The sequence below is a fragment of the Sinocyclocheilus rhinocerous genome, unplaced genomic scaffold, assembly GCF_001515625.1.
Source record: "Sinocyclocheilus rhinocerous isolate Xijiao unplaced genomic scaffold, SAMN03320098_v1.1 scaffold257, whole genome shotgun sequence".
NCBI lineage: Eukaryota > Metazoa > Chordata > Actinopteri > Cypriniformes > Cyprinidae > Sinocyclocheilus > Sinocyclocheilus rhinocerous.
The window spans coordinates 1,019,455-1,040,772 of record NW_015634026.1 but is presented as its reverse complement, the minus strand read 5'-3'; the positions used below and the strand labels follow the sequence as shown (position 1 = coordinate 1,040,772).

The 21,318-nt window shown below is 38.6% G+C and overlaps 1 protein-coding gene across 1 annotated transcript in view; it reads left to right on the top strand.

Moving 5' to 3' along the window:
* The window catches only part of LOC107745189 (roundabout homolog 2-like), a 198,771-nt gene extending 179,768 nt beyond the window's left edge, over positions 1–19,003 (top strand). The window contains 10 exon segments of the mRNA XM_016559037.1: positions 766–893; positions 1,774–2,028; positions 2,670–2,795; positions 8,259–8,418; positions 9,414–9,677; positions 10,690–10,895; positions 15,915–16,073; positions 16,867–17,121; positions 18,412–18,606; positions 18,757–19,003. Of these exon segments, the coding sequence (XP_016414523.1) occupies positions 766–893; positions 1,774–2,028; positions 2,670–2,795; positions 8,259–8,418; positions 9,414–9,677; positions 10,690–10,895; positions 15,915–16,073; positions 16,867–17,121; positions 18,412–18,606; positions 18,757–18,758 (1,750 nt within the window). The 3' untranslated portion in view covers positions 18,759–19,003.
* Positions 19,004–21,318: the final 2,315 nt, after the last annotated feature.

Genomic DNA, 21,318 nt, shown 5'->3' with positions numbered 1-21,318 from the left:
TATTATTATTATTAGTAGTAGTAGTAGTATTATTATTATTATTATTAGTAGTAGTAGTAGTAGTAGTATTAATAGTAGTAGTGGTAGTATTAATATTAATAATAAAAATAAAAATACTATTGTTGTATAAATTACATATATAAATGTTATAAATTACATGTATAAATGTATGTAATAATTTATAAACACATTAATATATATAATATATAATATAATTTCACACTGACACAGACACCAATATTTCATAATTCCATACTTATCTGAGCAAATATAATACTACTACTAATAGTAGTAGTAGTAGTAATATGAGAATATTAATGATTTATTTTTTTTATTTTTTTTTTATTCTGTATTTAGTCATATAAATGTAATCTTGTAATTGTATAATAATAATAATTATTATTATTATTATTATTCCCAGATAGTTTTCTTGAAATAAAATTAGATTTGACCTTCAGTTCATAATAATAATAATAATAAAATCAAAAAGAAAGAAAGAAAGAAAGAAAGAAAGAACTGCCTGGAAATGTCATGCAAATTACTAATGTTGTAACTTATTAATTTTTATTTCAATTAATTTTAGCATTTTTACATTTCTGTGCTGATTATACATATAAAAATTCCATGCACTGCTGTATAGAGCTTATGAATAAAACTTTCATACACTCACAAGACTTAATTTATTTATGGAAATTGGTTGCTCAAACTGTGGAAAGTCAGAATCTAGGGAATGAAGTGTCACATGCATGGTTTGTGTTCCCGCAGTCGTCCTGGTCTGCTGAATGCCAGTGATTCGGGATACCCCTGGCTCGCTGACTCCTGGCCGGCCACCAGTCTGACTGTGAACAGCGGTTCTGGAGGACCCAACGACCTCAACAACTTCGGCCGTGGAGGTAAATCCACTCTCAGACCCATTGCTGCATTGGCTAGGAATTTAGGACATATTAAATTGGTGAAATCGGTTGTAGTCAAGAGTTCAAAGTGTTAAAAGCAAGCTGTCGCCGTCAGTTGAAAGAAAATGTCCTCTTCCCCTTTTATATTCATGGGCGATGATTCATTCAGGGTGTCCTGGTGTTGTCCGTAAGATGAACACCTGTATGCATATTGCATCGGCCGTTTTTGGATGCACACATTTATTCATCATGCGCTGGGACAGACTTATATCGCCACCCGCATCCTGCTGTCACACTGAAACGAATGGCTGTGGTTCTGACTTGTTATATATTTGTATTAAGTATTCTTGTAGTTGTATATATTTATAATTTCTATTTCTACTATTATTATCATTATCATCATCAGTATTATTATTATTGATTTAGTATTTTAAAACTTTCTTTATTATTATATATATTATTATTAAGTATTCTTGTAGTTGTATATATTTATAATTTCTATTATTATTAAGTATTCTTGTAGTTGCATATATTTATAGTTTCTATTATATTATGTTATTTCTATTATGTTATTATTATTTCTATTTCACATAGCCTTAGATACCAAAATGTCATAATTCCAGAATTATTTTAGTATTATTTCTTTGTGTGAATTTGTTGGGGTATTCAAAAATGTAAAAATTGACTTGAATCTGAAGATAAATAGATAAATACGTAATATTTCAAATAAAATACAAATATATCAGACTTGTTGTTAAAGAGCACTGAATTGAAATGCATTGAAATATTTTGTTCTTGAAAAATTGACATAACTTTTTCACCATATTAACCTCACAATCTTGTTCGTCTTCCTTGTATTCCATCTTCCCGTTCCACTCAGACGTGATGCCCAGCGCCCAGGCCGATAAGACAGGCACCATGCTTTCAGACGGAGCCATTTACAGCAGCATCGACTTCACTACCAAAGGTGGATTCGGCAGTCCAAGCCCCGCCTCCCAGGCCACGCCCTACGCCACCACCCAGATCCTCCATTCCAACAGCATTCACGAGCTGGCCGTCGATCTGCCTGAGGCCCAGTGGAAGACCTCCCTACAGGCCAAGCAGGAAATGGCCAGGAAAATTAGCACTAATGTATGTTGTTAACCTCTGAATGAGACACTTTCCAAAGAAACTAGACAAATTGAGAGATTTGAAAGCAATTAGGGCTCTGTTCCAGAGCCTAGTGAGCTGCCATGCTGTCTGCTACCTAAATAGGCAGCATCCTAACCGAAAGAAAGAAAGAAAGCCTTGTAAGTGAATGATTTAGAACACTTTATCAAGGCAGCGACTTGTATATTATAGTATATTATGTTATATGTTATGTTATGTTATGTTATGTTATGTTATACATTTATTTTTATAGAATTTTATATTTAATATCATTATAAATAATTTAACATCATTACTAGTAATACATTTATATAGTTATATTTTATATATCATATGCATTATAATTATTTATAATAAATATATTACAAATAATACATTTAAATACTTTTATTTGAATTTTATTTGTTTTAAAATAATAATTTTAATCATTTCATTTTCATTTATTTTTAAATTTTCCAGTATTGAGTCGAAGCATTGTTAAATTAGAAAGAATAGGATTTTTAAATAGAATAGGAGTTGTGTGTGAGATCAGTGCTTTGCTTGTTGCTCTAACTGCACGCCCTTGCATGCGCTTGTGCCATCTTGCCCTCCACCTGATGCCACTTTTTTGCCCTTCGCCTCCACTAGCACTCCTTTTCATTCCTGACTACCGATTGGCTGACGGATTGTGTAATAGAATGCTGCACAACCAATCACAGGATTTCAGCACCACCAGCTCCCACAACAGCTCAGATCGGAGCAACAGTCTGTCAGGTTGGTATTTCACCGGTCCAGGGTCAGCAGCCCACCCGCATCTTTCCTTCAGTCTACCCCTCTCCCCTTTCACCTCCACTAACCGTGGTGCATACGCCATGACTCCTGCTCTGTACTGTTGATAATATGGGTTTGTGTAATAACTGTGTTCCTTGTAGTCAAGTCGACTGGATCTACAGCCATTGTGTGAGGGCCTGGACAGAAAAGTCCTGGTTCTAGTGGGTTTCTAGTAATAAAATATGATTCTGGTGTGATATTAGGCAATTCTGAGCACTGACCTTTGCATAATGATTACATAAATTCATCCTTTAACCCTCTGGTGCTGTTTTTTTTTTTTTTTTTGCTGTTGTTGTTTTTTAATGAATGTATGATATTTTAAGTCAATAATGTTTTTTTTATTTAATATTTTTAAAGTACTACTATATTTATGTAATAGTTATGATTCATTTATTACCTGTTCACCACAAGCATAACATTTCCAACTTAAACTGTCATATAAACTTGAATGCTTTGCTTGGTCTCTTTTTAAAGAAGACAACTGGCAGATTACTGAAATTAAAAAGTGAAACAAACAAAAAAGGTTAATTATTATTAAAAATGCACAAAAGTACTATTTGTACATTTATATGAAATATATATTTTTCCAAAATATGTTTTACTCTCAAAATGCATGAAAATCAAAGCCATAAATCTAAACAAGTTGTGTTCCAAATTTGATGTTGATATCTCAAAAAATCCGTTTTCAGTCAAATTTTGTTTGGCCGCAGTACCAAACACTCACTAGATGAATTTCGCTTCCTATTCATTTCCAGTGCAGTCATTATTGACCATGAACAGTACGACTAAAGTACGACGAAGTGTGACTATTTTTTCAGGACCATTTAACTTTTTAAAATCATATCCATGATTTTTTGTGTTCACATAGCAATGCCAAAACCTTTACCAATTTTCCAGTCAGAAATGACTGAACAGCACCAGAGGGTTAAAAGGCAAAGTTTAAAATCACTTTTCACATGTGAAGGGGAAATGGCGCATGACACAATCCATTCAACCTTTATCTTCTGGCTCGGTTTGACCTGTTGCACACGCTGTAATTCCGGCAAAGCATCTTTTGACATTGTCATTAACCCTGTGTTAACAATGTCAGTGTGTTTTTGATTTAAGCAGAGGTTTGTTTTGTCATAGGTTACTGTTGCAACATAAAAGAAACCACTCGGAAATGCACACATGCACTCGAGCAGCTTGATCTGAGCCGATTCCTCCCTTTAATGGTTACAAGCTACAATAAAATTCATGTACTGAAAATTACAATGTCATTTATAGGACACGGAGACGGCCCCCATCCTCTCGTCTCGCTGTCCATGTGGCTCTCTTTCTCCTCTCTAATCAAGTTTCATGCCAGTGCTTTAACTGTGCAGTAATCCAACGCAGCCTCAGACATTAGATGGGAAGCTCTCCAAGCATCTGGCTCAAGTGTTTCATGGGCTACAATTAGGACTCCAAGGGTAGATTTAGGTCAAACATCTCAACCTCTTCAGGCGAGGATTGTTTCGAAGATAGAGATCAGTTGACCAAATCGAAACATTCTGATCTTGTTTAACCGTTGTAGAGCATTTTAATGGCTGTAATGATATAATGTGATATGTGACATGTGTAGCAACCTGATTAACATGAAAACTGTTGTCGTATTTTATTATTTAGCATTCAGACAAATTATACAGATCATGCTTTTGGAAATATACACTACCATTCAAATGTCAAAATACAGCAAAAAGAGTAATATTGTGAAATATTATTATGATTTAATTGAATATATATGTGTGACTGCACCACAAAACCAGTGATAAGGGTCAATTTTTTGAAATTGAGATCTATACATTAAATAAGCTTTCCATTGATGTATGGTTTGTTAGGATAGCACAATATTTATCCGAGATACAACTATTTGAAAATCTGGAATCTGAGGGTGCAAAAAAATCAAAATATTGAGAAAATGGCCTTTAAAGCTGTCCAAATGAATTCCTAACCAATGAATATTACTAATCAAAAATGAAGTTTTGATATATTTACTGTAGGAAATTTACAAAATATCTTCATGGAACATGATCTTTACTTGATATCCTAATGATTTTTTGCATAAAAGAAAAATCGATAATTTTGACCCATACAATGTATTTTTGGCTGTTGCTACAAATATACCTGTGCGACTTAAGACTGGTTTTGTGCTCCAGGGTCACATATATATATATATATATATATATATAAAGTGGAGAGACTAAATAAGGGTTACGTTTACATTTCCAAAGTAAAAGGCCATCACATTACGCTTGATTGTTTCCAAGCAAACATGTGTACTTCATTTGTTTGCTGAGGATCATTTTGGCTTACTATCCCAAATAATTCTGAAATATTTATATCAGGGAATTGGTGTATCTTTTCAACACAGAACTTTTTAATCTGTTCGGTGCTTGATACTATTTTTTGACAAGTCAGGGTCTCACTTTATATCAGAGATCATGTCACTTTTAGCATCTGATCAGGTTTATAATGAATTTAAATTTGTTTAAAGTACAGTAAAACGTGTTTCACCCACTTTCAGAGGGCATGTTTGCTGTTGCACGTGTTTTGAGCCAAAATTCACAGCCTTCCTTAGAAAAACTGAAAAACTCTTTTCCTAATCAGAGACACATGCATTTTCACATGCATAAAGTCTTTGTACTGCCCCATTAAAAGCAAATGATTTTCAAATACTGTTATTACTTCTTTTTCCCACCATAACATAGAATTAGATCATAATTCATTGTACAAGATAGAACAGGTCCGAGTTGAGCAAGCTCTCATTGATGTGTTAAAGGTGTGCAACTTTATAAGTTATGAAACATTCCTTTGCCTCTTCGTCGGCCTGGTTTGGGCTAATTCAGAAAGCGACCTCATGTTTGTCAGTCGAGCCACTGCTGTCCCACAGTGCCCTTCCTGTCTGTTTTCCTCACATTTCTTACATTGGTAGTTTCAGGAGCTGCCCCGACTCCTCAGCAGAGACTCGTTTACATTATTGATGCCCTCTACTCGACAAACAGAGGGAGGAGGAAAGAGAGAGGAAGTGAGGGAGTGATTGAGTGATCACGCCATCTCTCCATTTATTGGCTGATGATATTGGCGTCACCCAGAGGAACGATTAGGAAACCCAATTACTTCCAGCCACTTCTGCCTCTAGCCTGTTGTTATTTTTTTTATTACTAGCATGCTTTATTCATCTTCGTTTGACACTTCCATCCCTCCGCAAGACTCCTAATGCCTCCCGCTCTCCCTCGGCCGTCGGAACAATAGCGCACCGTCAGCGAGAAGTTCCGGCGATGGGAACGCTCTGTAATAGGCCGACTGCCGAGAATATCATAAACGTCAGCCACTGTATGACAAATCTGCCTCAAACTGTGCATAGCTACAATACTCATCCTCTTGCGCCTGCTCTTTCACACTTGTTTTTGTTTTTCTTAAAGGAACAGTGCACCCAAAAATGAATATTTTGAAAACACTCTCTTTCATGTTGTTCCAAACCTGTGTGAATTCTTCATTTTGACACACAATTGTTTTTTAATCATTGTACTGGTTTTCCCTTTCTGGTTGCTCTCTATGTACTGTACGATGAATGTGTACTGAGTTTTCAAGCAAAGGACAAAAAAAACATCATAAAATGGTCCATATGACTCTATTTCAAGTTTTCTGAAGCCATATGATAGCTTATGAGGAACACACATTTATTCAGCAAACAATCTTTTGTTTTAGTATTATTTATATAATATTAGTTTTAGTGTTTTTGTTATTTAGTTTTTTTTTTTTTTTTTTGCTTTTATATTAATTTTTTCTATTCAGATTCTTTTTTTCATCTAATATTTATATTTTATTTATATAAGCTTCAATTAATAAAAACAATTATAATAATATTTTATATTTTAGTTAACAGTAACAACACTGACTGAACTCAAAAGCCAAATCAGTCCATTTTGTGAGCAATATAGTTAGGCATGGTTTTATGAACTGTATCAATTATTAATCATTTGGTCGAACCAGTTCACAAATGCTGGTCTGAACTGGGTTCTGTGAACTTAAAACACCAGTTGTTTGAAAAGATTCAAAAGAGCGTGTCTCATAAACTTAAATGCTCCAAGAAGAACTAGTTATTTATTATCACTAAATTATTATAAAATCATAAAGTACAATTCATAGGGACCTCTTTTATGTTTCATTTGCATCTTTTTTTTTTAAAGCGTGACAGCCTCAGTCTTTAATTCAACTCACTGAACAGCACAATTCTTCAAATCTCTTTATTTGGTTTTCACAGAAGAAAGAAAGTCGTATGGTTTTGGAACAACATGATCGTTTTCATTTTTGGGTGGAATATTCCTTTAAGATCCAGGGAAGATAGTCTTTTCATAGCCCTTGAATGTGATTCAACATGGATTTTATAAAGAGTTTTTTGGACTTAATGTATAGCCCTGTCAAAGTCCTGGCATCATATTAAATAACATGATGTTTGAAGCCACAGGGTTGCCTGAATCGGAACATTTCGAGGCGGCAGGGATAATTAGAGGCCATTGGCAGACAGAGGCAGATGATGACAGATAGGATCCCATACAGCACAAGTGCTGCCAGTGAAGGTTTTCCCCCCCATTTGCATTTGGCCGTGTGTCTGACTCCATCAGCCTCAGCTATTTTATGACTGGCTTGAAACGCGGGAGGATCTGGCAACATGCGGCAACGCACTGGTCATGTCGAGTTTGCCAGTGGCGGCATTAATAATTTACAGTAATGAACCCTGCAGCCTCTGCATGAAGTCTGCATGAAGACTTCCTCGTCCCAAATGTCTTCATCTGGCATTGATGGCCGTTACATTTAGATGGTTTTGTTAATTAGATTGTGACAGAAGGGTGATTAATTACTATCCTTCGTACTAGTTCTTGGGCAAGTGTGTGATTTGCCAAATCTTTTGTCCAGGGAGATTGTGGATGCAACATAAAAGTTCAACAAAGCAAAGGGAGTTCAACAGCCTTTTTTCTTTCCATCTTTGACACGTTCTGTTTCTTTCCCAATACTTTTTCTAAGAGTAAAGAAAAGTGCACATTCATAGAGTAGAACCAGAGTTGTAAGCAAAGTTATTCCAGCAAGTTGCATGAATAGCAATCATAGTTAAAAGGAGGTCAAAGGTTTTTTCAGTATTTTTTTAGTCTTCAGTCTTTGAGCCATTGACATACTGCAAACTGTTTCTTTCACCACGCAGCCTTGAGATTGCTTTTATGGCCGTGTTGGCTTGGGAACATTTTGAAAGCAGTTGGAGTTGTACATTCTAACATACAATTAAGCAATTGTGTTTGACAGTGGCATTGCAAGAGCCTTCACTTGGCTGATCACATGGCATCATTCTGCATTCAGACTTTAACAAAATATTCCCAACTTTTGCTATTGTAGGTGGGAAAGGCGGAAAGAAGAAGAAGACCAAAACAAACGCCAAGCCCACCAAGATGAATGGCTCCAACTGGGCTAATGTTCCACTCCCTCCCCCTCCTATCCACCCTCTTCCAGGCACAGAGATGGACCACTATGCCTCAGAGCACCATGACGGAGGAGGGTAGGGTTCAGAGTCACTCATTCAGCTCTACCTAGTACAAGTAATAGAGACACTCTATACTGCAAATTCAATGGTCACATCTATAATATCTAGAGATTATGATCCATGTAATTAAGCATTGGATTTTTCCCATCAAGTGATAAAAATGGTGGTTTAAAATAAAACCGACCATGATGTTTGTAAGAAATTGTTCAAAGTCTTGTTCTTGCTAGCTAATATATTATCAATAAATCTGCTAATGGTATTTATTTATTCCTTAGAGAGTTAATCAAACCACTAGCACTAAATGATTTATTTGTTGTCCATTATAAATAGGCGAGATGTAATATTAAAACCCTGTTTGACAAACTGTTCACGCTCAGCAACTTTTAATATACTTTCACCTACGATGGCACTCCACTCTTGTCTGACATCAGCATCGCCCCATCTGTACAGTTAAAAGAAAACATGAAGGTGGTGATACAAATTAAATACCCTGCCGGAGAGGTGTGCTTGCCTTTCAACCCTGTTAATTTCCATCTCTGAGAGTCATCAGGCTTAATAGGCTCTCTGGCAAATGAGTAGTCTTTCCGCAGTAAATCTCGCCACTGTCTTTAATGGCTTCAGATTAAAACTGTTATGTCCTACGGGATGTGCACTGACAAATTCCTCTAATGAACGTTGGCTTTATGTCATGTATTATTTCAGCATGTATAAGCACAGTTCTGGGAAATAAGAAAACGCAGCCACTCTGCCAGATCAGCCTGCATTAAAGAACAAGTAAAGCTGAGAAAATCCCACTAGATTTAACCCAAGATTTACATCATTACTACTATGTTGCTAAACCTTAGTCTCACTATATCAATAACGGTTGGCTAGACTAACATTTTTTAAAAAAAACAAACAAAAAAAACAATATTCCTTTCTCTCTTGCCTAACACACAACTGTTAGTGGGGTGCCACAGGGACCTGTTTGTGGTCTGTTTTCATTTTGTTTCTATGCTCATTTGTTTCAGATATGATAGTGATGGTTGGGGCCCACCCTTGCCCGTGCAGACGTACCTCCATCAGGGTTTAGAGGATGAGCTGGAGGAAGAGGAAGAACGGGTGCCCACTCCTCCCATAAGGGGTGTGGCCTCCTCCCCTGCAGCAGTTTCCTTTGGCAAGCAGTCCACAGCCACACTGAGCCCATCCCCACGTGAAGAAATACAGCCCATGCTCCAAGCCCACTTAGATGAGTTAACCCGTGCTTACCAGTTGGACATGGCTAAACAGACTTGGTAAGATCTCGATACACTGGATAATATAAGTGAATTTGATTTAAAAAATGTACAGTTTAATATACTTGGGTATAATGCAACACTTACATTCCAAGTTTGAGCACCTCTTCACTAGAGGCACTAAATGCAATTGTAAAATATAAAAATGGCTATTTAACATTGAAGATTCAAAGAGCTGTTTTTTTTCTTCTTTTCTTTTACTTACTGTAACTAGCTTCCTTTTTACCCGCACAAACTGAATTAAACTGAATAAAAAAATATCAGTTTTTATTGCACCACATTTGTTTGTCATTGTCAATAGAAGCATGATTTAAATGAAAAAGGTGGATGTAGCTGAATTAAATATGAAAACAACTGATAGTCATTTCTCCCAGACTGCGTAACGCATTCTTATAAAGCCCCTATGCCAAAGCCATGCTTCAACCTGTCTTTCCAAGAGAAACCAACTTCCGTTTATTACAGTCGGCACTGCGAGGAAACGGACTCTACTTGTCAGGAGGAAGATGTCATGTTACCACCATAATGAGTATGTTGCTCATAGAACATTTGTGACGACTGGGAAGAGCCCATAATTATATACAAATCCTGGCACAGACCGCATCAAAGCAGCAGCAGCACTGCACAAACACACATCGATACACATATATATAGACACACAGTAGGGCTGTCATCGAACCTAGCTGTCTAGTGGGTGACAGCCGCAGCAAAGACATGCCTGTGGTGGTTGCCATTGTATCCTCTTCAAGCTGCAATTAATAGGTCATTGTGTTAGCATGCAAACCGTGGCGCTGCTGAATTAGCCAAATTGTCCCAATTCATCGGAGAGATGACAAGGAATGTTCTAGGAATACCAAATTTCACCTGACAGACAGCACACCCCATGCATTTCTCTTTTGTTTAGGCTTGTCACTCATTGACACCCTTTGTTTCCTTCTGACAACCCTTGAAGCTCTTGCTTGGTTATGCAAAAAAGCGTGGCATGTTCATGTTTGACTTCTTGAATTCTCCTTAGGCACATGCAGGGTGGGCCTTACCCGCCCCTGGCCCCTGCACCGCCCGTGGGTTATATCTCCAGCACCCTAGTGTCTGATATTGAGACAGACCTTCCTGACGAAGATGACGATGAAGAGGACGAAGGATATGAGATGTCGCCGCCAATTAGGGGCATCGAACACACGCCAGGCTCCAGCATGGACAACTTGGACAGCTCTGTTACGGGTAAGCGTACATTTTTGTGATTAATTTCTCATTTATATGAACTTCTACTTTGAAGGAACATTCTAAAGTTCTTCAAAAGAGCATAAAGCCCTTATCTAAACCTTTGAACTATTCATTTGGGTGCACAGTTAGATGTCCTGTGTAGACTGCGTTTTTTCAGTGCAGGGGTGGTCATTTCATTTGCTCATTATCTCATCCGACGTCCTCGTAATTGGGGGATTTCTATCTCTGTTAAATAATTTCAGAACTCAGTTTGAACCCGCTCATGAACGGTAGAGACAAAAATCGATATAATTTTTTTATTTAAAAAGCTAATTAAAATGCAGTCCATTTGGTCAGAGACACCAAACGATATGATCTACCCAGATATCAAATTACAATTCAACAGCATGTGTGGCGTACAGATAAGACAATAAAACAGAGGTACTGATCTCTAATCTAAAAGCAGCATATTTCAGTCCAGCGGGCACTTTGAGATTATACTGCTGATGTTTATATGGGAACCGGTCATGGTTTATTCACATGTGTACCGCATGTGGTGGCTTTGTTTGCCCTAGCATGGTAAAATACTGTTTTGCTCTGCTTGTCTGCAAATAGCTGCATTGTTTGTCATTATGCTCACGTGTGTGGCGGGTGCTTGTGTTTATTCCCACCTCACCTGAAATTGGCTGCACTGAAATCCAGTTTGTTCAGGCATTTGGGAATACATTCTAATCACAGTTATGAGGAGTAACAAACTAAAAGACTAAAAACAAGGCCATGATATAATAAATTAAAGCCTTGGTGAGCATAAGAGACTACTTCTAAAACATTAACAAATCTTACCAAACCAAAACCATTGAATGGTAGTGTGTAATATATTTATGTTTATGGATATGTGTAGTATTATTATTAGAGCGAAATACTCAAGCACATTGCCTCCATTTTCCCATGAAGATTTTGAAAAAATCTCACGTTCATGGCTCCATTTCCCCATTGAAGATAGGAGGCACCATTTCCATTTTACAACTTATTGAAAGGGTTTTATGGGCCGTCTGTCATAGGGGACACGTGAAGGGTATGACATTGCGGGGTTAGAATCTAAAAGTCCTCTGTTCTCCAATTTACCACAGGACTGAGGCAGAATGGGCCAGTGTTGTTCCTCTAATCAGGCAGAGATGTATTCATTATCATTGCACTTGTATGCATTATCATAGATAGATAGATAGATAGATTTTGAGTCTCTTTTACTGGACTGGACCTCTGAGGTGCATTTTCCCCTGAACACTGTAGTGTTGGTCGTCTCTGACATCTCTCTGGACTGAGATATCTGGAGAAACACAAAGCAAGCGCTGTTCAGTGGTGGCTGTGTCCTCCTGTAAGACTCCCGACAGCTTCCTTTCACGGCTTTCTTCCACCAGTGTCCTTTGTTTTTGCCCAGAGTAGCACCAAACTGACACTGCACTAGTGCCGGGTTCCTGCCAGACCCAGAGGCAGAGATTTGTCCTTTCTGAAGAGAATAAAACAGTTTTAACAACCGTTTCTTTTGGGCAGCTTATAGTTAAGGTGAAATAAAGATCACTGGAACATATTTTTCTTTATCGTGTTTCATTATTTATTGCATATACAATCCATGAGTTTGTGAAATATTGAGGGTGTTTTATGGGAGTTGTAATGTGAGCAGTGAGCTCACTGTCCTGCTCCACTTTGCTCCCATAAACCCTTGCACATGTCCTGAGGCGGCCGTCTCCGCCTACTCGTCAAGGGGAATGATTACGATGCTTAACGATATGCAGATGAGGGCTCAGGGCAGTGTAAATCAGCTTTAGTGGCAGCAGGGTGTTGGATGAGTTTTACAATCTTGCGTAACTCCATTTAGACGAGCCGTGAATATTAACAGTGGATTATCGGAATGGAAATATGCTTCAATGGTGTCAAAAATAGCTGTTATTGAATCCATAAAATGTCAGATTTTTGTATCAGCCTTATATTTATAGCAGCTACAGTATTCTAGCTTCAAACGTTGCTGTTCGTGACTGCCAACTTCAAATTAGCAACAATTTGTGGGAAGTTCAGTTCATGGTAAGCCACGCTGTATAAAAACATTTGGGTTTGCGAACTTGATCCAAAATTTATGTTGGCCGGAGAATTGTTATTGTTTTGCAGCTGCCAGCATTATTATACGGTGAAGAGTGAAAGCGTGGTATTTTCAGGGATCTGTTTTAGGTGGCTGGTTGTTAGAGAGGATGTCGTCTCTGGAGGAGGCAGGAGGCTCTGAGGCGTAGTGCAGGTATTCTGCAGGAGCTGTCCTCTCTGATGTGGAGCTCTGTACCCGCCTCTGTCTCTGCCAGCACATCCAATTCATTATATGCATTCTTGCTTTGCTGAGAGACATGCTGAGAGAGTCTCGAGGGACTCAACTTTTTTTAGTGAAACAAAGCCGTGTGCAGTTTCTGAGGAAATTAAAAGGAAGAGACTGCAAGGAAGGTGTTTTTTTTTTTTTTGTTGGGTCTGCATCCTATTCTCCTTTCTCTTTTAGACAAGAGAAACAAACTAAATTTATGTTGGTGCTTTGAAATTCTTTGTTATATTTGCAGGTAATATAATAGGGGGGGGGGGATATGCCAGCACTTTACACTATGTATACAGCGTTACAGATTTTCAATAATGATAATAATAATTAATTAGATTACACTTTATTTTAAGGTGTCCTTGTTACAGTGTAATTATACATTTAAGTACTGAGTAATATTAATTAAGTACATGTACTTACTATATGGTTAGGGTTAGGATTAGGGTTTGGCTTAGGGTTACTTGCATGTAATTATGCATAATTAAGTGTTATTATAATAGTAAGTACATGCAACATGTGTAACAAGGTCACCTTAAAATAAAGTGTTACCATTCATTATATTCATTAAATAACTATTTTTTATTAGAAGTAATGAATAATTTTTAAGCTATAAGGACTACATTACTGCAGTGCTTATTCTTTTGGGTGGTTTTACTTTTTTCTGCATATTAAGCTGGGATAGAAAGTATTTTATCATCGACAAACTATAACAATACATGTAATAAATCGGTCACCAAAACCTAATTAGCTCAATGTTAGATCTTGAAACCAGACATATTACCCAGGCTAGAGTAACCACTGTAACCTTCTTAACTTTCCTCTCGGATCATTAAACAATAGTCGTGCCATCTCACATCGGCTTCCCTGAGGATGTTTGTACCGGGTTGCCATCAATCAAAAAAATACATGCCATAAATCTGACAAGTGCCAAAGAAGAAGAACAGCATGCAGCCGTGTGGTTGCTTTGATCATGCTGCGTGTTTCCGTGTGCGATATCAGCTGCTTCACCTCGGGCCACGAGCAGGTGCATGCGTGCCTTCCTTCCTATCAGAGCAATCAAAAGGAAGTGAGGTTGTGATATGTGTAGTCAGGTGGCGGGTGTACGATTATATGGAGGATGGAAATAGGATGCATTACTGAAGGGAAAAAAAACCTAACAGCTTGGATTGGTGAAACAGAAATTATTAAATTACATTAATGTTTTAGTTAATTAATTATGCATGTATTGTAACAGTTATTCATTGACTCAAGCCTTTATTGTGTATTTTTTGTTGTTGTTGTTTGCTCATGTTTATGTTGTTTTTGTTGTCTTTAATTTTGTTTTTAGTCTTTTTTTTCTTTGTTTGTTTTTCTGTACTTTTGTGTGCCTGGGTGTTTTGCTTTTTTGCTTTGTTTTGACTGTTGTATGTTTTCCATATTCTACCCTCCTCAGTCATTTTGTTTTGTTTAGAATTTTTTGATTTATGTGATTTCGTTGTTGTTTTTTTGTTTGCTTGCTTTTTTATCTTTATTTTTCTGTGTTTTTGTGTGCCTTTGGTGTTTTGCTTCTTTGTTTTGTCTTGGATGTTAATGTTTTTCGTAATCTACCCTCCTCAGTCATTTTGTTTTGGTTATTAGTTTCATTACAATTACCTAATAATTATAATGGTAGCTGACTCATCTCTTATCAAACATAGCTCACCTGTGCTATATAATACATCTTTTTTCAGATAAGAGAATTATCATTTCCAGCTCACACCAAAGCCTCATTATATTATTCTGGTAAATTTAGTTTGCCGTTTGCCTTTATAAAGGCATCAATAGTTTATTAGCATTTAAATATTAATCAAGTAAAATCTCAGAGTACGTCCCGTTTTTCTGGACTGTAAAACTAGCAAACCTGGTCAATCTAACACCCATGCGGCCGCTCCCCTCCAGGCTCCATGGTGAATGGTTGGGGCTCGGCTTCAGAAGATGATGACAGAAACTTCTCCAGCAGAAGGTCTAGTGCCGGCAGCTCCTCTGACGGCTCACTCTTCACCCATTGCAGCTTTGCACGAGCCCTGGTGGCGGCCGCAGACAAGGCTGGTTATTGTCTGGACGGCACCAGCCTGAGCAAGAGAGGTCGGTTTAGAGGAAACAGGAATTTGAGTCTGGAATCTGGTGTTTGCTGACTGCAATATGGCTCACTCTTAACAGAATGTTGCTTCTTTTCTGCTTTCTGATTTTACTCTGGTGAACTCCTGGTGAAGCAGCATGGTGCAAATACTAACATCTTTATGGATTTTGCTTGGTGGATTTTGGCGACGACTGTTTTCACTTAGCAGGGTTTTGGTCTTGCGCTTTCAGTGAAGTGATTCAGTTTACACTGTAAGCGAATGAATTAACTGGAAACAGATGTGGTGCTGATGAAAAGATCATTTTATTGTGCAATCAGGTTTGACTTCATGCCTCTTTCTGACTCTATGATGATCTTAATTATCTTCATAAAACCATTTTAACAATCTTAAACCTTTTCTCCAACAGGCTTTGCAATAGAAATGCAATGTATTGATTGATTCTGCTGCTTCTGAATCAAACTAACAAGCTATCCGCCCTCCACCTGAGCATCCTGCCATGCTTCCCTTTTAAGATTCATTCATCACCTCTGCGCGTAGTGTTTCGATAGCATTATGGGCTAAACAAGATTCTCTCTTTGCTCCCTGCAGATAAAGGTCTACCTCATAGACCTCGTCCCGCTAGCCCATTCTCCACAGATGGAAGCACGGTGGGCACACACAGCCTGGGTCACCAGCGGGCGGCAAGGCCCACCCGCAAACACAAAGGCCCTGGCGCTGCCCCGCACCGCCGCGATGCCAACGCTGATGGTGAGATTTAGTTCAGTTTTTACTGAACAGATCATTAGAAAAGCCTGGTTCAGGTTAGATCAATTTAATCCATGAAGACAAAACCAAAAGGACTAAATATTTCAGTCAATTAATTACATATGCTATGGTTTATGGTTTAATGTTGGTTTAGACCACATTTGAAGGCCAAAAACCAGTTTACTGTAGATGGCAGATCTCTCTTGCATGTTTTATTGAATTAATGTGGAAGTCAGCATTGGTTAACCCTCTGGGGTCCGAGGGTGTTTTGGGGCCTGGAAAAGTTTTGACATGCCCTGACATTTGTGCTTTTTTCAGTTGCTTACAAACATTTGAATGTCTAAAGTTTAATAACAAAGCACACCCTGTTTATTTTCTTTATTTTGCAAAAGCACAATGTTTTGTTGATATTGTGAGTGTACACAAATAAAAGTAGACCCTTTACAGATTTAAATGATGTATTACTCTTATATGTACGGTCAAGTATGAAGGAGCATTTTAGTTCTTTTCGCTGTCATCATTCAAATCTGCAAAAAGTTCCGCTGGCGGAACTGTCGACCCCAGGAGGTTAAAGGAGACAGATGGGGTCATAAGCAAATGCATGTAGCAATAGCTAATATCCAAGCCATTATAATCATTTATCAAACAGAATGAAATCAATATTACCCCATTTGAAGGCATTTATGTAGATACAAAAGACACCTACTGTCAAATGATGATAAATGCTCACTGTACATAAATGGAAATGCTGTACCTATTGTTTGAATTCAAATGGCCCTTCCTGCTTCTTTCCCAGATCTGCCTCCACCACCAGATCCTCCACCCTGCCAGACAGCTCGTGTCCAGGGGGTGAGGAACATGCCCAACCCCTCTGACCGCAAGGCTTCGTCCTTGGAGAGGCAACCCATGATGGGCCTGGAGGAGATAAAGATTTCCTTGGACCGGCAGGCCCGAACCTCACTGGAGCGCCACCAACAAGCCCTGGAAAGACTGGGATCCATAGAGAGAGGAGAGGAGAGCAGAAGAGGACAGAAAAACGGTCCTGTTTCAGGTAGGACGATTGATTGTTTACCTTGAGTTCTGTTGACATGTTGATATCTTAAATTGACTCATAAAGGAGAAACCACATTAGAATCAAGTGTTTTGAATACTGGTACCAAGCAGGGGATACTAGTTAGTTAGCAACTTGTCCAACAAGGGATTCTTGGTTAGCCAGTCTCCAAGAATCCAAACCAGCATATCCATGCTGTTCACCATGCTGTCCAGTCCTGCTCTTGGAAGGCCAAGGTCCTGTATTCAGCTCCAACTCTAACTAACACATCTCAACCAATCAAGGTCTTCAAGATGGCCAGAAACGTCTAGGTAGGTTAAAGCTAAACTTTTTAATGTGGCCCTCACAGAACAGGAATGGACACCCCTAAACTCCGTGGTCAACCAGCTTGTCCATAAAGACATTTTGGTCAACCAGCTTCCAAAATTTGAATGGTTCACCAACTAGTCCAGCTCAAAACCAGCTCGAACCAGCCTGGTCTTTAGTAGGTTAATTGACATCAGAAATGCCTTTTTGGTGTTTCAACTTGATGGTGAAATACGTTTTCATGAAAGACCTGAACCTGATCTTATATGTCCACATGAGTTAATCAGCCTGGCACAGTAAACATGCTCTTAATTCAGCAGAGCAGGTCTGTAAAATATTATCTTGCTATCGTGGTCATCAGAGGCAGATGTTTGACAGCGCCAGCTGTGGACCCTTGGCATTCATTTACGGTCCCTGCTGTAAGGAGGCCAAGCTGGAGCAAACAGATTGCCTTGTCTACCCCTCTTAGTGAGCTCTTCCATGGCCAACACCGGCCTTCTCCAGGAACCAGCAGACAGGAGGCACACTTAGTTGCACAGATGTACCCTAATCGTTCCAGCCCTCATTTTTCACTGTATACACACACACATGCTGCAATGAAGCCGAGCTCCATCTGTGCCTGTCTGATCGTTAGGATCCACCATTCTGGGTTTCCAGCCCAAACGAAGCATAAAGAACCAGGCCTGGATCTGGCGCGACACAGAGGGGGATGTGGGTTGGGCAAGCCGTATGGTTTGGTCTCATATGTCTTCATTTTCATCTTAAACTTTGGTGTGGAGATACGTTTAGCCAGCTTTGACCAAACCCTACTCATTAGCAATATGCTCCATACTGCTAATGAGTAGGGTTTTGTCAAAGCTGGCAAGAGTTGGTCACCTCAGTATTAGCCAGAAAGAAAGCAATCATGGACATGTTCCAAACTGGAAAAGCTAAAAAAGATTTATTTGCCACTAAATGTGTGGGTTTGGATATTTGTGTTTTCAGAAGAGGCCATATTGCCATACAACAAACCGTCATTCCCATCTCCCGGGGGCCACAGCTCTTCTGGGACGGCCTCCTCTAAAGGGTCAACAGGTCCTCGTAAAGGTGAAGGGACAAGGGGACAGCACCAGTGCTCCACCACGGAGCAGGGCGAAAGCAGCTACATGGGGATCAACGCGCAGTACTCTGGAGAGTTATGTGAGTCCGAGCAGGTTATTCTGGTACAACTTTACTAAGTTTGGAACCTTGATGGTTTAAAAGTTTCCCAGTCAAGTGTTGATGGTTTACCTTTTCTAGAGCTGTATAAAGAACTAACTGACTGGCATGTTCTCTTTGTATTGTTTTCAGAGTGAGCCTTTTTGTTGGAAACTGAAGAATGCCTTTATCTGTTCTGGAAATGCCTCACCTGCTTGGTGCAATGGACTCGTGAAGTGTCAGAAGGAAGAAGGGAAAAAAAGAGAAAAAAAATATGAAAAGGACAAACTGTAAATGTGATGTAAACATGGACATGCAACCCACAAGATCCGCAACATCCCCCACCTTCCTCCTTAAACTATTCATTCACAGAAAAAAGAAAAATGTTGAGGACAAAAAAGAAAAAAATTATGGAAGGCATGAGATCTGAGTCGCCCAGCTTTGGTGAACTTGCGAAAAGGAAATCGAGTTTCCTGTAAATATATTCTTGACATCAGAGATTGAAAATGACATTGTTATTGCATTGCTATGCAAGCCGAGTTCTGTTTGTGCGCTCTCCTCCCTCTTACGCTGTTGGTCATTTGTACGATATGTGAATTGATGGGCTGTGGTGCCATAGAAATTATGTTGTCATCCATCATTTGTTAATACTTCTCATGAATTAATTGTTGTCATTATAATAATTATTATAATTAATTATTTTCTTTTGCACTGCAATTTTGGTGATAAGCACAAAACCATAGCTCCTGCTGACATGAAGAATTGGAGCAAAGGAAATGTGAAGGGGAGTTGCTGTACTGTACTAGAGATAAGAAAATATATAACAGTGTACAGAGATATATTAAGATATGCCTGCATCTATGCCGGTGGAAAGACTTACAGTTCTGACGAAATGAGTTACGAGCTTTCGGCAGTGGGGTTCCTGAGAGAGGAACTGGACACTCTCCGTGCTGGAAATAGTCACAGTTGGGTTGGGAAACACGTCCAGCTGCCCCTACTAGTTAATATTACGCAATCTAGTCCACTTGGTCCAATTGGAACATATTTAGGCCAGATCTTTGAACTACACTGGACTACAGGTACCAACTTTGCCTCTTCCCCAGCTCACTGTTTTGCCGTTTGCCTTTGTTTTGCATTTGGTCCATCTGAGCATAGCAAAATTAATTGACACCAACTTGGCTAACATTTGGAGGTGATTAGTTCACTTTGGGCTTAGAGTTAAATTGGGCTTTTTCATTTTTTGATCTCCACTTAAAATTTGACGACAAGCACTTGAAAAGTGAGTAATTTAAAAGCCATATGAATAAGACTACAATACCCCTGCCTTCCCGTAAGGCTTCTGCCTTACTCTAGAGGTCTTGTAGACGTCAATTCCCATGCTTGTCTTGAGATTCTGCGTACGTCTCAAATCACGAGTGGAGAATCAATTCAGGTAACTTAATTTAACATTTTTGTTGAGCACTTAATGTATCTTGTTTTTTATATTTCTGACAATGTCCCAAAGCCTTGTTTTCGAGTTCTACTTTACCTATGCAGGGCACTGAATCACTAAGATCCGTAAATAAATCCACATTCATTGGTATCTTGATTCAGATAGTCGTCCTGTAATCACATGTGGAAGTCTCAAAATGACTATCGACCTAAAGCCAATAACATTATGCATTTGACTTTGCAAAAATACGGCAATATCTCTCACACGATCACTAGGGCATAGTGGTCGTACGATTTTTTCACGTCCTTGGTGTGTGCTGTACAATGTCAGTCAGACCTCCAGAAAACGTTTCCACTGTCTTTGGCCAATGCATAAAGTGCGTTTACCGAACAGTCCAGTTGGTTCTTTTTGCTTGATGAAATTTCACATATATAAATATATTATAAAAACAAAAGGCTGCTCAAAGGATATTTTTTACTGTGGAATCTTCAGGAGTAACTGGTGAAATGACTGTTTTCTTTCGTTATTTCCGTCTTCGTTTTTGCACAACGTTACTGAGGAGAGCCCTCCCAAGCCGGGCTGACGTGCCGTCCCGTGTCTTTCTCTCAAAATTCACATCATTTCAACGCTAGTGTCCAGCTGTTTGGAATAATGAGGTGCGAACGAGTATCTCAGGTTATTTTACATCTATATCGGTGGTGTTGATGTGGGTGTATATAAATGTATATATTCATATGCATCCTCACGTAAGAGAGTTCATTCCATGTTCGCTATTGAAACGTTTCTCCACCCCTTGTACCTGATGGATTGCTATGCTCTCTCTTCCTTTTTGGCCCTGTTGACAGTGGATTTCCATTCCTTTCTCTTCCATCCGAAAACATGCCGGTACACTAAATGTCCATAAGACAAAGATGTCACTTACAGAACATACCAAAATTAATATTGATATTTCTAATGTCTAATGCATTTTAGTGTCTTTTTTAATACTTGTTTCTTTAAACATCACAGTGTTGTTGTTTTTTTGTATTTATTAAGATAATAAAGGTATATTGTGAAAAATGCATCAAGGTCTGTGGCGTGTTTCTCCTCGATTTCCTGCACACTTACTGCGTTTCACACCGAGGCTTTGTTTTCACGGGCTGAATCGGCTGAATTTGAGACGCTCAGATCATTTTTTATCATTTGTATGCACAACCTCCTGCTGCCTTCTCAACAGAAAGCCTACAAAAGGATGATAAATACAGAAACGGCGACAAAAGTCATCAATCCTTTACAGAGATGGG